Below are 20026 nucleotides of genomic sequence, written 5' to 3' on the forward strand. Positions count from 1 at the left end.
AGTTTAAGAAAATTGTTTTCCTTTGAAAAAGGTATAATAAATATAGAAAGATAGTATAACATATATAATTGTTTACTTATTCATTTCTTTTGCTACTGTTTGTTTATTCAATAGTATACTTACGCGTAAATAATTTTTATAGACTCCACATCACTGCTCGAGTATGAGTTTATTTTTTGCGTATGTAATATGATTTCAATTTATGGTAATATCTGCTACTTGCATTACAATTTTTTCAAGTAACACAGGTATGTACAAAATACTACAGTATGTGCTATATGTTATGTGCTTTGGAGAAAGAAATATTTCTTTGATGTACAATGTCATTCGAAGAGATATTCACTGAGCAAAATACAATATTGCATATATTATATGACACAACTCACATATTATATATATTTATATTACGGTATGGTTATTGTATTTGCGGGATTAAAAAAATTCATGTTCCACGAAAAGATTTGTCCACTTAAAGGATAAAAAGTCGCGTACAATGATGAAATATTAGTTATTGCATATTTTTTCTATAGTATCTTTAGTTTAATTTTCTTGTCCATTTACGAATTCAAGATTATTCACGCATATAGCTGGTTTATAAAAATTTAGGTGGCAGATTTCTTATATACAATCGACATATTTGACGATGCATAATGTTAAAATTATATTTACTAATCGTATATAACCACAATATACAGTTTCAATGATATTGTAAAAGCCATTTTCTTATTTTGTTATATATATACATCACATGATTGATATATATAATATGCTTAGAAAGCAATGTTAATATATTACAGGTGCAAAAATCAGTAATCACTTTGAAAGGTATGAACCAAGAAAAAAATCTTGTGCAAAATATATCGTTATTTTGCCATTGCATTAGAAAAATATCCTGTGTGGGAGAAAGAGTATAAAAATGTAATGTTTAACATAAAACATTAAAAGTTTATATTTCATGTAAAATTTTAGTTAATTTTTGCAATTTAACTTAATACTTTCATGTAGCTGATAAATTGCGAGATTACATGTAAACACACTTTTGAAAATTATTCCTTTATTACCATCTGGCATTTTATGGTAGATCCAATTTATACTAATATCCTCTAGAATTTACTTTTTAAATAATTATCGATAGATCTTATTTAAAACAATAACGCATAGTTATATTGTTTATCATTTTCATCAACAAACATTTAATTCATTATATGATTAGTATAACGAGTTTTCCTATGTTTTGCCACTTGGTGCAAAATGTTATGAAATCGAATTGTTGTTCACTGACTTTCATACGTGAAAAAACTAATATCATAGTTGCTTTCTAACAATGCTGAACACGATCATATTTTATTATGAAACTGTTCCAATGTGTTTGTGTGTACCATTATGAATAACAATATCCATTTATTTCTTCTCTTTGTCGCTTTCCATTTCTTTTTTAATAGAAATTTTATTGTCACATTTTCTATCTTTATCGATTTCATCCTTTATTACAACTTTACTGTCACCCCATCGTGTATCAGTTTTGCATTTATTTTCTATCTCAGAGCCATTAACTTCTGCTACAATTTTCTCATCTTGTATTTCTACAACTTCCACTTTTTTGCTATCACTCTGTATCATTTTTGAAGCTATATGATATATATTTTTTACTGCAGTTAAATAACTATGGCATTCAGTCTGTAAAAATATTTTAAATATTATTTAATACTAAATTTTCATTCGTTTAACTTATCAAATTCTAAGAGAACTTACCGAAACTTTCTTAAATTTTTCATCTGTACATCTTAATTTATCTTTGTAAATCTTTAAATCCTCGGACAAACCTTTCAAACTGTTGGTTTGTTTTAGTGACTTTTCATTAACGATTCCTAATTCATTTTGCAATTCTATCATACGGTTTTCTGTATCTAAACGAGCTTTTTCAGATCTTTTTAATTGACCAACTAATTTCTCAACGTCTAATAAAGAACCTTTATATATAACAAATCCCTCTGGTATCGATTCTTCTTCAGTTATTCCTGTAGATTTATCATCTCTTCTAGCTCTTTTAGAAGGTGGTCCGCTTGACACGAACACAGGTAATAATTTTTTATTTCCTAAAAACGAAGAAATTTTTCTTCTTGTTATTTAAAAACTGCAATATCTTAGAAATATTCCTTGGAAGATTATCAAACTTACCAAGAGCCAATGAACGCAATAACTCTTCTTCATTTTGAGTCTTTCCATTGTCGCTTTTATCTACATCTTTCTCATCCTTTCCATTGTCATCCTTTGCTTTATCCGTTAATTTGCGATAATGCAAAGAATCTCTAGTAACCACTTTCTGTACTAATTTACGAACCTGTGCTCGCGATAGATTCAATCCCAAAGTATAAATAAGTTCTTCTATATCCTTATCAAATATATATCCACAATGTGTTTGATCAAAATATACAAAGGATAAAAGTAAATAAGGATCATATGTGTAAAGTTTTATTTTTCTTTTTTTCCCATCTTTGTCTCTATCTTTCTTACCGTCCTTAACCGAATCGTCATCCTACGAAATAATTGTTATTTTATTTCAAGTAAACATTACGTTAACCAATTAATCAATCATAAATTAATTAATGACTTTTTTTCGTTAAAATACCTCCGATTCCTCGTAATCATCATCGTCATCGTCGTCATTCTTTTCCTTCTCCCGATCCTTGTCGTCAGTTTTGTTCTTTGCTTCCTTATCATCTTTTTTATCTTTACTCCCCTCTCTTTTTTTTTCGTCTCTTCTTTCCTCTTTCTTATTACATTTTCGATCATCTTCACGTCTTCTATCATCTTTTTTCTCGTCCCTCTTATCTTCTTTCTTATCTTTCTTTTTATCCTCATCTTTTTCCTTAGGTCTTTCAGGTAAATTACATAATGATCGATATATGCGAAAACCAAAATCTCGCATTAACATTTCATTAAATAACTCGGCAAATAAAGAAACTTCGAACGAATGTTCCTATAAAAATGTCAGGAATAAATTAATCAAATTCGTATATAATTGATGTATGACTGAACAACGGTAAATATAAACAACATAAGAAAAATATAATACCTTCGTGTCTTCTGGTCTATAATCAAGTAAAACGCTCAATGACATTACAGTACAATCGAATTTTCCATTTTTCGCTGATCTAGATGGATGCACAATAATGTGAGAAGACTCTGGTAGTGTATATCTTTTCTCAAGTATGACCCGTTCGCGTTCGTATAATTTTCTTTTATCTTCATCATGCTGTAAATTAACATATGTACTAACACCACAACATATACTTCAATAATAATAAAAATGGCTATTTAAACTTTTGTAAATACTTCTAATGTGTGTGTGTGTGTGTGTGTGTGTGTGTGTGTGTGTGTGTGTGTGCGCGTGCATGTATGTATGTATGTATGTATGTATGATGGATGAATGCATGCATGCATGCACGCACGCACACTACATACATATACATATACATATACATATATATACATATACATATATATATATATTATTTATGTTCAACCTTTACATCTTTATTTTCCTTGAATTTTTTTTCATCATCCTCTTTTGGAGGTGGTGATGTATCTTCATTATCTTCTACATCATCTTGACGTCCTTCCTCTTTAGCCTGTTCCAACTTCATAGCCTTTAGAAGACGTGCAAGCAATTGTGACTTTAGCCCTTTAGAGTTCAAATTTCGTGCAACCAACTCTTGACGTAAATCGTTTACCTATAAATTAAAAAAAAAACATAAATATGTATATACAAATATTAACGAATAAATATTAGATATATAAATAATTTTATAAAATAATAGCATACATTCATAGATTTTGGGTCCAACTGAGAATAATGGGTCGGATCTTTCTTTTCTGGTGCCATATCATCCTGAAAACAGAAAAACTATATTAGCTTGCAGAAGTAAAAAAGCTTAATAGGAATCTACAGAACAGAAGCAGCCCCTATAACGAAACGAAACCACTCCCTCTTCATTCTTTCGTCATTCTTCATTTAATCACTCTCTCACATAGTAATGATACACCTTTCTTCATTCACGATGTCCCTCAAGTATGACTTAAATAACTGCTAGATTCTCATAGTGTCCTGGCTCTGGTGTCTGTGTCGTTGATAGGTTATGGATAATACCAGTAATGTAGTAGTATATAACAATGAGCAAATGAAATGAATGAATAATTTATCAATGACAAAGGTGAAGGTATCAGGGATGGGAATGGCTCAGCTGTGCTCTTCTCCGAGCTAGACTTGCTTGCGTCTCTTGTTAATGCAATGAAACTGCCAATGGCTAAGGGAGAATTTGTAATACATTACCCATCGATCATTTTTATACCTGACCTAATAAAAACATTTAATAATACAAAAACTTGAAGAAGACTGCCAGAAACTATGTTATACTACTCTATCTCTAAATAAAATTTGACTCCTTATATTTATAGTAAAGTTAAATAATATCTTTTTTATGGATACATTCTACTGCGCATAATACAGAATATTCCTATTTACACCGAATATCAAGGAACTAAAAAAAAAAAAAAAAAAAAAAAAAAATAGTTCAACATAAAGCTACTAACTTAACACAGTTCCTTCTTTCAAAGTACAAAAGTTATCTGATGATAAATCTTTCACTAAACAAGGAATATGTTTTAATTTTTAAGCACTAAAATTGTAAAGAAATATAAAATCTTGAGAAAAGTTGGAAGATAAATTGGATCGATGGACAAGTATCACCTACTGAAAATTCAGTTTAGTAGTAGGAACCAGCTGCATGTATACATAATAAGGTAATAAAAAGGTAAAAATAATATGGGATGATGTTGGCAGTGCCTTTTGATCAGCGACGGCAGCCTCATCAGTGTCATTGGCAGCATCCGAATCGTCGGGGTTAGAGGCAGCACGCAGCAATTTTCGCTCCAGTTGTTTCTTATAGTTGAGTTGTAGCCCATCCCACTCCAATCTGGTAGGCACACAGCTCCATACATCTGGGAGAAATAGTATCACGGTTTCAACGCGCGAGGGCACCACTCGCCCTGACTTGTGGGTCGTTTCTGCACGTCTGTAGTAGAGTTCCAGGAAGCGGTACCTGTGCCGCAAGGAAAAACAATACCCAAACGTCAACTCAGATTAATGCTGCTTAGCCTTGCCTTATATGCTAAGTGATCGTTCGCTTGTTCGTTAAGCCCACGCACTGCATACAAAGCCACGCACAGCGTACAACGTAGACCATTTTGAGAAAGCACAACTGAGTAGATCACAACAGTAATAGAACAATAGTGATGATTTGTCTGCCACGACTGCTCGTATATCATCGTTGGGGTGCTTGAAACAGGATCCAGTGCACAGCAATCTTCGTTGGTCGGTCGTGCATAAAATAAATACGTACCTCCTATGTAGAGATTTAGCTACAATTTTAGTTTATCAAGTGAGAAACTCATTAAAATCTACATTTCTTTTTTTTTTTTTTTTCAATCACGAACAATGTACCCTTGTCATAAACGCACCTTAATGCTACTTCGTACTAATTAAATTTTAGCAGCTTCTCACTCAAGAAAACTATGTACAATATAATTTTGCGAACTATAAAAATCCGAGATCATAAAAAGGCAACATGACACTGATTATCAAATGAAATTTAAATCGAAATTTACCATAATAATGGTTTATAGAAATTGAATAACCGAACATTTCGATAGTGCATTTTAACGGGCAGAAAAATTTATTAACATCACATTGCTCTTTGATAATGAGGGAGCTTTGATTGAGGAAAAAAAAAGAAAAAAAAGAAAAAGAAAGAAAAAAAAAAGAAAAAAAAAAGAAAAAAGATTTATAACTGTAATTCAAACGTACGTTACATAAAAAAATACCAATATTTGCAAAATCGTACCACTGAGTGCAGCTGGACAAATCTATGCCTGTAAGTGCTTTACAGGTTCTGACAGCCGTCCTGATCAAAACCGAAGGATCCTTTTCGGGATTTGGTCCATCCAAGGAAGGACTCCATGGCCCACCAATGGCCATTGTTTCATTTTTACCTCGTAAGCCTACTAAAAAATTTATAAGGCGAGTAGGATGTATATAATCACGATCTGGATCTCTATCCTCCGAGACTCCACAACATCTTTTATAAATTTCTTCCATGGCAGGCATTGATATAAGCATCACCTGTGGGACACAATAATAAAACATAAGACAAATGAATTGTTAAATAATTAATTCATATAATTGAACGAACCTTTGCAGAAAAGAGATAGTCAGCATCCGAAGGTTCCAGTACTGCAGTATTTTCTATACATGAATCTACATCCTTGTGCATAACATGAAAAGAGCAAGGTTTGTTAAGAGTGAATGGCATATGTGGAGGGAAAGCATCAACCCATCTAAAGTTAGTAGAAAAGAAATCACTGGGAATATACATGTTTTGATAACGTCTTCTTACTTCAAGAACATCTGCTTCAGGTCTGAAACAATAACCAATAATATCGCCTAAGATAAATCATAATTGTGAATATGTGGAGATAAAAAATGGTAACATAGACTACTAACAAATCGAGCGCGATTTTTGGTATTTGCACCATATATCGTGGCACTACTCTGGTACGTCTTCGAGGTCTAGGAGATTTACTTCTTCTAGTTCTTGAAGGACTACGTTCTTCTTTTTTCTCACGTTCTCTTATTCTTTCTTCTCGACGTCGTTTTCTTTCAATCTCTTCCTCTTCATTCCTACGTTCACGAGGTGATCTCTCTCTAACTCTTCCAACTTTGTTACGATTACTAGCCGTATTTGTATTTGTTGTAGTAGTTGTAAATCTTTCAATCACGAAATTATTTTTCAGAATAAAAATGAAGTAATTTACATATAAAATATTTTCATACTTTTCTACAATTAGATATCATTTTGAATTTGTCTTTATGCTATAGTTTAAATTTACCTATTATTTGTATTTTCTGCAGGAGGAGGCACTGCATTATAAGTTCCTGATGGGCGATTTACTTGTTGTCGATTAGCTTGATTCGTCTGCTGTGTATTAGTATTGTTATTATTATTTCCCATGGGTAATACTTGTATTCTAGTAGCATTCCATTTAAATGGCATAGAAGGATTGTAAGATGCTTCTACAAGTACACGATCTCCTACTATTGGATTAGAACCCTTTACGCAAGCACTGAAATACAAATCATTAACAATGAATTTAAATTATCTCAATCAAAATTGATTTTGTTCACTCACCTTGTTTGAAAGAATACATCTTCATCGACAAAACCAAAATTATCATGTACTTTAGTAACTGTTCCTGTAAAGACTCTTTGTTTTGGTGACGATGAAGGTACATTTTGTTGCACTTGTTGGGGAACACCAGCTACTGATGGTTGAAATGCATTTGTATTTAAAGCTCTTGGCGTTGGATAAGAAACTGTAGCAACTTGTGGATATAATTGTCCAGCTATTCCAGATGGTAGATTAGAACCCAGAGTAGTCATTGAAGCCATCGTTATATTGGGCTATATAACAAAATATTTATAAATTCAATATTGTTAATTACTAATAATATAAAATATTATATTGACCTGTTGTAAACCCAAGCTTTGTTGATACACTTGCTGTGTTTGTTGCTGATATTGAACCATAGGTTGTCCACCGATAGTTCCCATTGCCTGACCTAACATTTGCTGTTGAATATTTTGAATACCTTGTCCTATGGATGTAAATCCAAAGAGATAAAATATAATATAAATGTAAAATAGAACTTGATATCCGTTATATAATCAAAGTAAGATACTTATTTAATAGAAAAAATTACGAAGTATACAATTTATTACAAATTTAAGAATATTGATTGATTATTAGTAAGATCTTTCGCATTATTACAATTGAAATTAATATACTTCTAATTTAATTCATGTAAGAGATATCAAAAACAAGCTTTTATGATATCACACTATTCATATCACTCTAATAAAATAATGGAGCCATCCATTTTGATGGATCTTAATATCATTTTTAATCTAGAATAATTATTTCAAAATATTAATAAAATGATGTTCTCTATATATCAGTATGAATGATTATTTCATGATAATATATAGAAAAAGATATTTTAAGAAAAGTTTTCTCAACTTACATAAATTTTAACACAAATTTGGCAACATCGTGCTCTGCACACGGAACGACATACAATTTCTTCACTTTATATTAGTACACAATATTATCTTACCTGTATTACGAACCCAAGGTGGATTCTTTCCTCCACCGAATGGTGAAAGATTACTCATTTCTCTCGGAAGTTTTTTCCTTTATTTCTATAAATTTTCTAATGCTTCGTATTCTTGATCGAGCGTCCTTCACTCGGGCGCCATATTTTTGGATATTACAATCATTAAATATAAATTCTACAAGATTTCAAATCACAGTGTGTACTTATGTAATATTTCATAGACGCTATTTCTGTTTGGTTGAAGTTGGGTAAAGTTCTAGGATCTGTCTATTCCTTGACTTCTGAGTACACGAATGTTAAGCTTCGTCGATACTGTAAATATATAAGAACCAATAGAATCGTACTTTATTATTCAATTCAAAAAAAGCACCAATGATAAAAGATAATCTATAAAGTGTAGTTCTGTACCCATAACAGAAGATGGCGCCACATCGTTTCAGTAGCCTTACTGTGTTGCGTGCGCAAGCTTCTACACTACGCTTATTTAATGTGTATTACTATGAGCAACTGTGAGGCTCTATGTGATCTGTAGATAACAATACGATCAAGTATAGTGCACACCAGATGATGTGAAAACATTTTCGTATCTGTTGTTATTTTGGTATAGATAGACATCCAAATACTCAGGTGCATATGTATATAGATCGAGTTTGATAAACATCGTGTTTCTCTTTCTCTTTCCTCTGTCTCTCTCTCTCTCTCTCTCTCTCTCTCTCTCTCTCTCTCTCCTCTCTCTTTGTCTGTCTCTTTCTTTCTTTCTCTCTCTCTCGTGAAACGCAATTCAAGTTGTAAAACATTTAGATGCAATATGACGTCGGTAGATTCTGGTGTTGAGACTGGAAATGATTCAAACGACAGTTTAATTGTTCAACACGAAAATCTTACAAGTGGCCAAATAAGTTGTAATACTTCTTCTACAACCGTTGCGAGTATGAATAGCAGCCAAAATCAAGGACAAGAAAACGAACAGAATACTTCTCGAATAGGATTAGGTCCAGCCTGGTCAATGGATCTGAGTTTACCGATTTCTTCGTTGTGTCCAGGACTCGGAAATTATAACTGTGCCGATATAAGTCAAAATTCGGGTGCCAGTACATCAGGAGAGCTCGTTGTATATCCATCACAGGTAAGAATTTCTTTATATTATTGAGAACAACGAAGTTAGGTAATGTGAAATGGCACCATTATGATCATTCACTTCATACTCAATGTGCAACTATTTTAGGGATTTAGACCTCCCACAAATAGATGTGTTTCTGCAAAAGAATTAAGAGGTATCAAAGTTATTCCAAGAAAGATGAGATCGCTACATTTTCGTACTGATCAATATTATTCTGGTTGGAAAGAATTTCGAGAAACTTTTTTGGAACGTAAAATGCGACTTGCAGCTTATACAAATAATATTGAATTAATGAGAAGACTGTTAAATACTGGTGTTTCACCCGATAGTCGTGACGAACAAGGACGTACACCTCTTCATTTAGCCTCTTGCAGGTAAATTATATCTACTGTTAAACAAAATAATATATAAAAATGATTCCTGAATATTTTTATATATAGAGGCTTCGAGGCAATAGTACATCTGCTTTTGGAACATGGTGCAGATCCTAATAAACGTGATATCATAGGTAATACTCCACTTCATCTAGCAGCAGTCACAAGTAAAATATCAGTAGTGACATTGCTTTTAAAGGCTGGAACAAATGTACACTCTTTGGATAAATATGGTTGTAGTCCATTACGAATAGCACAAAAGAAATTAAGAATGTTGCAAGAATATGGAAAACCTCTTCAAGAAGATATGTTAAAAATTAAAGAAGAAGTACACAATATAATTGGTATGCTAATGGTGTACGTACAAAAACAAAAAGATATGTCTGAACAAGTCGAAACGCTTAGTAGCTTTTGTTCTCGTCTTTCGCTATCTAATACATCTGATCAAGTACAGGATGATGTCAAAGATTTACTGGCTAACATAAATTCTCTTAGTATTACAAATTAACTATTTGTATTAATATACTGTGAATAATATTACTGATCAAATTATACATAGTATATTAATGCAATAGGAATACTACACATTTTATAAAAAAGACAGTTATGAGAATTAATAATAACTGTAGTGTTATGTTTAATATCTCAAAGAACTCATTAATTTTTTTGTTGTTCATTATAATCGATCTTATACACGTATGTTGTAATTTATTTTAATCCTTGTGATCCTACAGTCCTGGTCTGGTCAATTACTAAATTTTAGTTGTAAATAACTTACTGCATTTTCAACACTTGTATAAATTTAATTAGCAAATTAAAAATATAGTACTTATGAAATGTATACATTTTAAAATTTGGTATACAACATTTAGTATACATCAGTAGTATATACTTATACTGCTTTATTGATATAAAAAGGAAAAATGGAGGATTTAAAAATGTCATCCTTTGTTACTTATAATTTTCAGTTACATACTTTATTTCATTTTGTATTAAAAACTATCTTACATTTATTATAATGTTGTGAGGTTATAATTATTAATCTTTTAATCAATTTGACAAGACCAGGTATTTAATAAACACTATATATCATAATTAACATTTTTTTCTCTAAAGAAAAATTTTAAATAATCGAAGATAAAAGATAAATTATCTTTCAACTACACAACACATTGTTTACAATGTTTTAGAAGAACATTTATACAATATGCTTATGAAGAAAAATTTGTTATATACATTATACTGTTTTTGCTATTCAATATTAGAACTTAAGATCGTAATTTTTACTTTTCAAAGATACATTGTTCAATATTTTCTACTTATATATAAGCATGTAAATAACTGATGTAATATCTTTACATCTTCTGTACATATTGATTGTATTAACATAGAGCATCTCTATTATAACTTATAATATATAATAAAAAATATATATTTTTTTTTTATGAAAATAAGTGTGTACATATAGTATTTTGTTTATATATATATATATATATATATATATATATATATATATAAATATTAACAAAACATATATATAATCATGTGGGAAAATAAAACTATTGAGGTTATACTGCTGTTTTTATTTTATAATGTTTCCAATGTAAAAATGGAAATCAATTAATAAACAACTTAATAATAAACAATTTTTCAATTTATAAAAAGGATATGAATCATAGAAATAATGTAATTGCCTAAAAATGTACATTATATTTTCGTATTGCAGTGTAACCTTAACTAAAATAATTATTAATATTAAGAATTTTGTTGTATAGAGATATAAAAAAAAAACCATATATAAAATAAATGATATAGGAATATAATATAAAGAAATATATTTCTTTCACTTAAAATGCATTAGTTTTCAAAGAGTTGAATTAAAATATAATATATTACCAAATATTTATGAAATATTAAAAAGCCGGAATTTATTTAATTTAAGATTGCCTAGCTATTTAATTAATCGCATAAAATCATTAATTTTTGTCGATATACTTGATTATCTCATTACTTCTAATCTTTAGTAATGAAGTAAAAATAATTAGCATAACATTACATTCTTTTCATATTGTATACATTACATCAATAGGAAGATTATTTAAAATCACTATCTCCTTATTTATAATGTTTTAAACTAATTTTCATTGGAACTTGTAATTCATGATCTGTTTCTTAAATTATTAACATATTGTAAGATTCTATATTTTCAAATGCATGTACAGTGATATAACATGCTCATATAGTATGTAGTTTTAACATATAAATGTGTAAAACTTGTAGCTCTTGTAAAAATCTAAAAATACCTTTTCTCATTACAAGAAATAAAGGCAACAAGCAATTTTTGTAAAGATTGAAATTTTGGAAACTTCTTTGCATTTTAATTATTAATTATTTGTCAACAATTTTATTGGCACCATTATTTATTTTATGAAATTACATCACCCTAAAAAGACGGAATAAGTAAATAGCATAATAGAATTAAAAAAAAAGACAATAGTTAACTACCATTGTTCTTCTTATAATTTTCTTATACACTATGGTTTTTAGAAAAAATGTTAGATTTTATATATATATATATGACAATTTTTGACTCTATTATAGAGAGCAATACATATATAAGTAAAATAACAATTATAATTTGGTAAAAGCAGTATATCCCTATCAAAAAAGAAATAGACATCAACTTCTAATATGCCTGATAAATAAATTAATAATAAAGTAAAAAATTAATTAATAAAGTGATTTAAGATGAATTTATAGAATATATGTATATGAAAATAACATAATTGATTTCAACAAATATCAAACGTTCTGTGCCATTAGTAACTATTTTACTGTACAAATTTTTAAACTACTATCACTTAATTTGAAAAATTTTAGCTGATGTAGAATGTTGGAAGGGCACCTTACATAATATTTTATATACCTTTCAGGTCTTGAGAGAATTCTCTCCTATAATATATAATAAATTTTGCATGCTAGCAATGTCAAACTTTTTAATATTTCCACCTGTAAAATTGTCAATAACAGATTGTACAATATGCTAGCATAATCGAATATATTATGATAAATTGTGATTAAGCGAATAATTTTGATAATATCAATTAAAAAATCTTTTTGTATATTACTATTATAACATATCTATATTCTCTCATAGTTTAAAAAGAAAAACATTTCGTAAAATATTCCATCTGTTAAAGTTATTATCTAAATACTGATTCTATATGTTTTAGTGTAAAATATAAGTTAATCTTAGTATATATATTATATAGAAAATCTATATTAAAAATCAAATGAATCTGAAAGAACATTTATAAAATAAAAAAAAAAATATAGAAAATCCACATAGTCCATACAGTGAAATTATTGGAATATATAGTTTTAAATTATGTTAACAATAATAAATTATTATAGATTATATTTTAAAATACTAAAATATTATATTATATGCAAACTTGAAAATACTTATTGATTAATGATATGATAGTGTGCGATTTATAACAAATTTTTTTATTATAACTTTTAGTCTATAATTTTAAGATTGTACTATTTGATTGATTCTGCTAATACAATTACCCTTGTCAAGGTGTCATTACTGTTGCTAATGAAGGAAATATTTCAGCTTGTAATGGACCATAATCAACTTCTTCACCATCCACTGTTAAATGACCACTTACTCCTTCTGCTGGTTCTATTCGAAAAGCCTTAACAGGTATCATATCAACACCAGAGCAGTTTACATGAGTCCCAGTACTTAAACCTAATAAGAACTGACAAATAAAAAAATTTATTTTATCACAAAAAATATTGCAAATAATAAAAACATATTTATAGGCTTACCTGTAATAAATTTGCTCTAGTAATACCAGCTTTAACTATTAAAAGCCATATAATACCATCTGCTAATTTTGCACGTGGTGCGAAAAAATAATCTTGACCTAAATGCGATTGATAAGCTGCATGTACCATTATAAATTCTCCTGTAACATATTAAACGAAGATGCAATTATCTATTCATATAAAGTTCTTATCAGATTTAAAAAGATATAAAAATGCATAAGATATTTTTACCTTGATCTTGAACCCAAGAGTCAGGTAATTGTGCTGTCAGAGCTGGAAGCGTTGACGATGGACCATACATAACTTGACTTGTGGTTATATTTTCCGCGTCTATGGATGTGGTTTTTACAATTTTATTCATAAGTTAAAAAGACATAAAATAATAATATAATATGAAAAATGACATACCAGGCTCTCTTATATCATCATCATCTATACTATGATAACTTGATACAGAACCAGTACTAAAGTATGTAGATTTTGCCGAGGTCGCAGAATAGAAACTGTCTAACCTTTGTCTTCCTTCAATTTCAGTTTCAAGAGTTATATTTTCTGTTATAACTTCATCATCTCTATAACCATTAAGAGGTAAATCTAATTCGTTAGTATTATCGTCACAGGCATCGTGGAAACTTTTTGATTCAACTATATTACCATACCTGTAGAATATTTTTATTATAAAATATAATTTTATATTTTGAAATTAAATAGAAAATTGTATATTTCCAATAATTTATAATACATAGAAAATTAGAAAGTACCGATCTAATTCATCTCCATAACTTCTAGAATGAGTTATTTTTCCATCACTTGTACAATCTGTATGACAAACTTTACCATTGCCAACAACTTCTACAGGCAGTACTTTGTCACAAGGCAAATATGATATTTTTCCCTTATATGTTCTTAATCCTATTAAACGTGCTACACTCCAAATAGTGAATCTTTGTCCACCTATAGCACGAAGTCGCTCACTTTCAATATCAATGTCTGAGAGTAAGCCCCATCCGACTGACAAGAATGAAAACAATATTTTGTTTCGTGTTTCAATGCGTACAATATCCATAGGAGCCTTCTTACATTTTACTACGGATAAGGCGCTAACTAGTAAAGGATTGTAATCATATGGTTCCCTGAAAATAAAAGAAATATATATATATATATATTATTCACTTATATATATACAAAATATAGGAGTGAAAGTATCATAAAATGCAGTAATAAATATGATTTATAAATTAATTTCTGAATATAATTTATAAAATACATTTCTAAACATATTGTAGTTATATTTATTGGTAATTTAAAATAGAGAAAATTTTATATATATATATTTTAAATAAATAAATATATATATATATATAATAGCTTTTGACAATAAAAAACAATATTGATACTATAATTTATAATGTTTATATAAATGACACATAAAGAGAAATATGATGTGTTATATAATAGATCTTAGTACCAATGAGGGGAAAACAATGCTATTATAATTCGGATTGTTATCTATTACTAGAATATCAAATTCAAGGTCCGAGATAAGCCACTCTCAAGTGTAGAAATACGTGTATGCTTAAGAATTCGACTTATGCATATAGAGCTGCATAAGTTGAAAAAAAAACGCGCGGAACATTACACATTTATCTTTTCCTTCATTTAACATTTGCCAGAACAATAGTAATTGTCAAATGGTTATGTTCTTTATTTAAAAAAGAAAAAGAGTTCGATAAATCGTCTTTATTAATCGTTAAAGCGAGATAATCTATAATTGTGAAGGTGAGGAAAAGAAAAAGGATAGATAAACAAAGAAGAAACAGGTTCGATATATTATGACTCGCGTTAAATAATATAAAGTGAAATGTGATGAAAAAAAGAAATAGTTTGATAGATAGTGTTGTTTCCGGTGGAAGGAGAGAAGAACCTACTGTTTAGAGTATGCAATAGATTTCGCCAGACCGTTACCGGAACCACAGGGTATAACACCGAGGGGTAGCTCATTGAGTGCCTTCTCCCAATCGGGTCTTTGGAAGAGGCCGTTGACAACCTCAAAAACAATCCCATCACCGCCAACTGTTAGCAAACCGTTCCATTGATAAATATCCTTCGTACGGACGAATTCACGCGCATAATTCGAACATTTTGTGATGTGAATGTCGTACGGTCTTTCAGCTTCGGAGAGTACAGGATGAATCCTTTTTTGAAAAATTTCTCTGCCTCTTCCAGGGCCAGATTTTGGATTTATTAGGACTAAAAGCTTTCGATTCTCGCCTGGGCATGCTGTAACACAAAGAATTGCACATATTCTTTTGTTTACTCGAATTCCTATCACGCACGTGTTAATTAATCTAATCTATCAACTATCTCTTTTAACGATCTTATTACTGAACAAGAGATCAATGAATAAATCGACAAATACGCTGGTATTCTATACTCGCATTACAAAAATGCGGACTTTGCTCTCTCTCCCTCTTTCTCTCCGTTAAGATAAAATGTCTTGTTTTTTTACCTGGAAATATTATTATATATACCAGATAGATTAATGGATATTGTAAAGTAATTAAACACGTCTTATTTCAAGAAAATGACAAAAAGTCAACACCACTAGTAAAAAAGCAATTATAAATATGCGCACGTTATAAATTCAAATTTCACGTACGCATTATGTCCAAAAGAAAATAAACGATCACCAAAATGTTAAAATAAGTATAACCATGACAGAAGAGAGAGGAAGGAAAGGCAGCAGGGAGAAATAAACAATAGTTATAGTTTCAACCATTCATTTTAAGATAATAACTCGATAGAACATATTTAAGCAATAAGCTCGATAAATAAATAAGCCAAACAAGTTTGTTTTAAAAATGCAACATCTTTCTTAGTTGTCTATGTATGTATATTACATAGTCGAAAGTCCACAATGACGACAAATGAATAATTTATACTTCGACCGTTTTCATTTTACTTCTTTTCTCTCGAGATAAAACATTTCTACAAAAAAAAAAAAAAAAAAAAATGAACATTTCAATAAGATTTTAAATATGATAATCATGCTATCGAAGATCAATATTTTTTACTATATCACATATAAATAATACAAATCAAAACGGATCCTATAAAATCCGTCTCGAATTTCTCTCTCACTTCTTCTATCGGAATATTTTATTTATAAAATTAATAGAGATCAATGTCATCAATACATAAGAAGTGTTTACGATGTAATGATAAGACCTCGCGCTCGATCAAGTCTTCAATTATATTTGTTGTGACTCAATACTTCTTTGCATTTTTCTTCAATAATATGATAATAAATTATAAAATTTTATTTATAAATTATATGATATAATTTATAAATTATATGGTTATAAATTAAAAATAAGTCCAGTTAAAATTGACATCTAAGATACATGTTACGTATGCATTTGAAAACTAATATTTTGTTATAAATATAGTATTACGTGCAACAGGAGAAAAGTTAAAAATAAAAAACAAACAAATAACAAAATAAAAGAAAAACTAAATCGATGGAAATAAGTATATCTTTTAATATTTAAATAAGTAGATCTTTTAATATTTAATTCTTTTAATATTTAATCTTTTAATATTTAACAAACCCACAGAACAATTGTTACGGGAACAATTCTTTTTTCAAAAGAAAGATTTATGCAAGGACATAGGTTCCATAATTAAGACGTTTTATTTACAATCCAAACTGAACTAACATTGACATTGATATGAAAGAGAAAAAGAGGGGAAGAACGATGCCATTAAACTTTTTTGCAACAATAATCATTATTTCGTTTTCCTGACATTTCATGGGACATCATTTATAACGAAAAAAAAAGACTTCTTTATACGATATCTCGAAGCAATTTCCTTTGCGGAAATGAATCTATATAGTCATTTAACGTATGAAATCAGATATAGCAAAGAAAAGAACGAGATGTTGTACATATGTATGTATGATGTATGTATGCATGTATGTATGTATGTATGTATGTATGTATGTATGTATGTATATAAGACGTAATCTTAATGACTGAATGTTACGACAAAAATTCTCAGAAATTAGATCAATCATGTGCACATGATATACACAATGCTATTACGTTAAAATGGTCGTATGATATTCGACATAAATGGCCCGTATAAATGGAAACTGAAATGCAAAAATTACATTTGTATATTCATCAAAAAATGCTAGTATGTACAATATACTTTACTGCGTAGTGTGCCGAACGTTAATTTCTATCGAGTCGCCTACGTAAAAGGTATAAACGCCTGCATTACGTAACCTTGATTACACCGTTAATGCATGCTCGTTAAAAATTGTCGTTCGGAAGGTATAACGCATTTTTATCGCTGCTGTAACGAAAACGAATATAAACGCAAATAAATTGAGAAAAAGAGAGAAAGGGGGAGAAAAAAGAACAAAAGGAATAAAAACCAAAATCATAAAGCGAAATAAAATATGTATTTTCGACAAACGTATTAAATTCAAAAGTTGTCTTATGCAAATTTTTAACGTTAGTCATTGACATGGTTAATCCACAGGTAATACGTAAAAAAAAGTAAGAAAAAGAAAAACAAGAAAAGAGACTTTTTATGAATATTAATAGTTTAACTTCTGACTTTTTTCTTTTTTTGACATGTTCTTGTACAATCGAGAGATATGCGGAAATAGATGAATTTGCAGAAATTTTATATCGTAACATACATATCCATAACGTGTGTACGTATATTTATATACATACATATGTTGTAATCGGTGTATTCACATATTCATGCACGTCATCAGGAAAAAAAATATTATAACATAATGGTCGGATTGACGTTATAATCGGTTCTCATTAAATAAACAAAATATATATGTATAATATAAACGTTTGTCAATAAATTATCAGAACTTTACTTAGTAATAACATATTCCATGAAAAGAATCTAAAAAATCAGTGTTGCTTAATCGCTTCATGATCTCTTTCTCTCTCATTCTCCCTCCATCATATACACATCCTATATCTGTCTTTTACTATCGTACACATACTTCTCCCCTCCCCTTCGCCCTATATCACCGACACCGTCACCCTCTCACTCTTTCATTCTATCTCTCTCATCCCTTTTTGCTAATCGATCTTTTAATTTGGCTCTTACGTCAATTCGATATCAACAGGATCATTACTTGTCGACTACATGAAAAGTTTTACACGAAAGAAGGAGGATGCCAACAATACAGCCGTAAAATTAGAGAAGTTCCAAAAACAATGAACTTGACGGTCCGTTTTATACGATTCTTTCACGAAGCCTATCACGATGCCAAAAAATACTTTATCGCCAGATTTTCGCGAAAAATTTCTTTTGTTTTTATATTTATGTGTCTATGAAATACAATCAATTATTTATAGAATAATTGATATATATTTAATTCAAAATCTAGTTTCTTCTCTCTCTCTCTCTCTCTCTCTCTCTCTCTCTCTCTCTCTCTCTCTCTCTCTCTCTCTCTCTCTCTCTCTCTCTCTCTCGCTCTCCCTTTATGCAACCGAGATTAATATCAGAAAACACTTATAATGTTATTTAAATTTTGACATCACGTACGTCTTCGATAAAAGAGCAAGATTCTTGATAGGAGATTGTACAATCATTATCATATTTTTCCATTATCTATGAATACAAATGGATTAACAAAAACTGAATATTTGTACAAATATAATAACCATTATAAACGGTTCTTATATAACGAAATTCAATTAAATGATAATGACGAAATAAATAGATGCAGAAAAATATTTGCATTAATGGCGAATAAAAGATACAAAATAATTGGGAATTAATGGCGAATAAAAGATACAAAAACATTGTGGTAAATCAAGAAAAGAAATAAAAAGAACATCAGTGTTATTACTTTCGAAATATAAAGAACAGTTGCGTTTACTAGTAATCCATGCTACTGTTAAGAAATTTCAAAAGATATTCAACTTATTATATTTCGTACAGAATTTCGTATATCGTAATAAAAACAATTTTTTATTGCATATTATTTCAGACTATAATAGATGTCTCCCTGTACGGTCTACACAGCTGCAATTATATTCATTGGCGGATTTATGCAGAAACGAAAGATGCAGTCGCTTAGGAACTGGTCAGACAAGGGACGCCCACATGACAAGATAAACTTATATTAATTACAATTGATTTAATTTAATAACTGGTGTCCAATATATAATTTTTATTTCCATCTTCGCGATTATAATCAAATGTTAGACTTTGTATCTTTCATTTCATCGTTTGCATGAAGAATTACTGCGAGAAAATATGTATTATAGATAACTGATTTATTTTAATGTCCCGACAAATATGTAATACCTCAGGCCCCTTAAAGATTCAATCCGCTACTGACCGTATTCGATCGCATACGTAAGATCGCGTTCCGCAAAATATTTTTCGATCAATTAATTGCTCGATCTCA

At 29.6% G+C, this 20026-nt stretch overlaps 3 protein-coding genes across 6 annotated transcripts in view; 1 reads left to right on the forward strand and 2 right to left on the reverse strand.

Annotated features, from left to right (window-relative positions):
- Positions 1-150: 150 nt before the first annotated feature.
- On the reverse strand, positions 151-8449 carry LOC122634358 (cell division cycle and apoptosis regulator protein 1-like). Of its 2 annotated transcripts, none has more exons than XM_043823225.1 (15): positions 8233-8449; positions 7586-7713; positions 7248-7519; positions 6949-7182; positions 6563-6826; positions 6252-6477; positions 5904-6181; positions 4847-5102; positions 3827-3892; positions 3534-3734; positions 3077-3256; positions 2630-2980; positions 2179-2536; positions 1753-2096; positions 151-1677 (listed from the first exon to the last, which is right to left on the reverse strand). In XM_043823225.1, exons 1-15 carry the CDS (start codon positions 8288-8290, stop codon positions 1402-1404), a joined length of 3492 nt encoding a protein of 1163 aa, XP_043679160.1. In that variant the 5' UTR covers positions 8291-8449; the 3' UTR covers positions 151-1401. The 2 variants fall into 2 exon arrangements, with proteins under 2 accessions (XP_043679160.1, XP_043679159.1); XM_043823224.1 differs by having other exon boundaries at positions 3528-3734.
- Positions 8450-8709: 260 nt separating this feature from the next.
- Positions 8710-10574, forward strand: LOC122634362 (ankyrin repeat domain-containing protein 54). 3 transcript variants are annotated; one of them, XM_043823230.1, is made up of 4 exons: positions 8710-8859; positions 9034-9358; positions 9458-9726; positions 9793-10574. In XM_043823230.1, the coding sequence occupies exons 2-4, from the start codon at positions 9041-9043 to the stop codon at positions 10232-10234; spliced, it is 1029 nt and encodes a 342-aa protein (XP_043679165.1). In that variant the 5' UTR covers positions 8710-8859; positions 9034-9040; the 3' UTR covers positions 10235-10574. The 3 variants fall into 3 exon arrangements, with proteins under 3 accessions (XP_043679165.1, XP_043679166.1, XP_043679164.1); XM_043823231.1 differs by having other exon boundaries at positions 9054-9358; XM_043823229.1 differs by lacking the exon at positions 8710-8859 and having other exon boundaries at positions 8910-9358.
- Positions 10575-13220: 2646 nt separating this feature from the next.
- LOC122634361 (sphingosine kinase 2-like) overlaps positions 13221-20026 on the reverse strand; it is an 8650-nt gene continuing 1844 nt past the window's right edge. Inside the window, exons 2-7 of the mRNA XM_043823228.1 lie at positions 15495-15846; positions 14328-14699; positions 13975-14225; positions 13798-13896; positions 13567-13706; positions 13221-13496 (exon numbers count right to left, since the gene is read on the reverse strand). Of these exons, the coding sequence (XP_043679163.1) occupies positions 13308-13496; positions 13567-13706; positions 13798-13896; positions 13975-14225; positions 14328-14699; positions 15495-15846 (1403 nt within the window). The 3' untranslated portion in view covers positions 13221-13307. The remainder of the gene's footprint in view (positions 13497-13566; positions 13707-13797; positions 13897-13974; positions 14226-14327; positions 14700-15494; positions 15847-20026) is intronic.

Source organism: Vespula pensylvanica, chromosome 14 (genome assembly GCF_014466175.1).
Source record: "Vespula pensylvanica isolate Volc-1 chromosome 14, ASM1446617v1, whole genome shotgun sequence".
In the NCBI taxonomy this organism is placed as follows: domain Eukaryota; kingdom Metazoa; phylum Arthropoda; class Insecta; order Hymenoptera; family Vespidae; genus Vespula; species Vespula pensylvanica.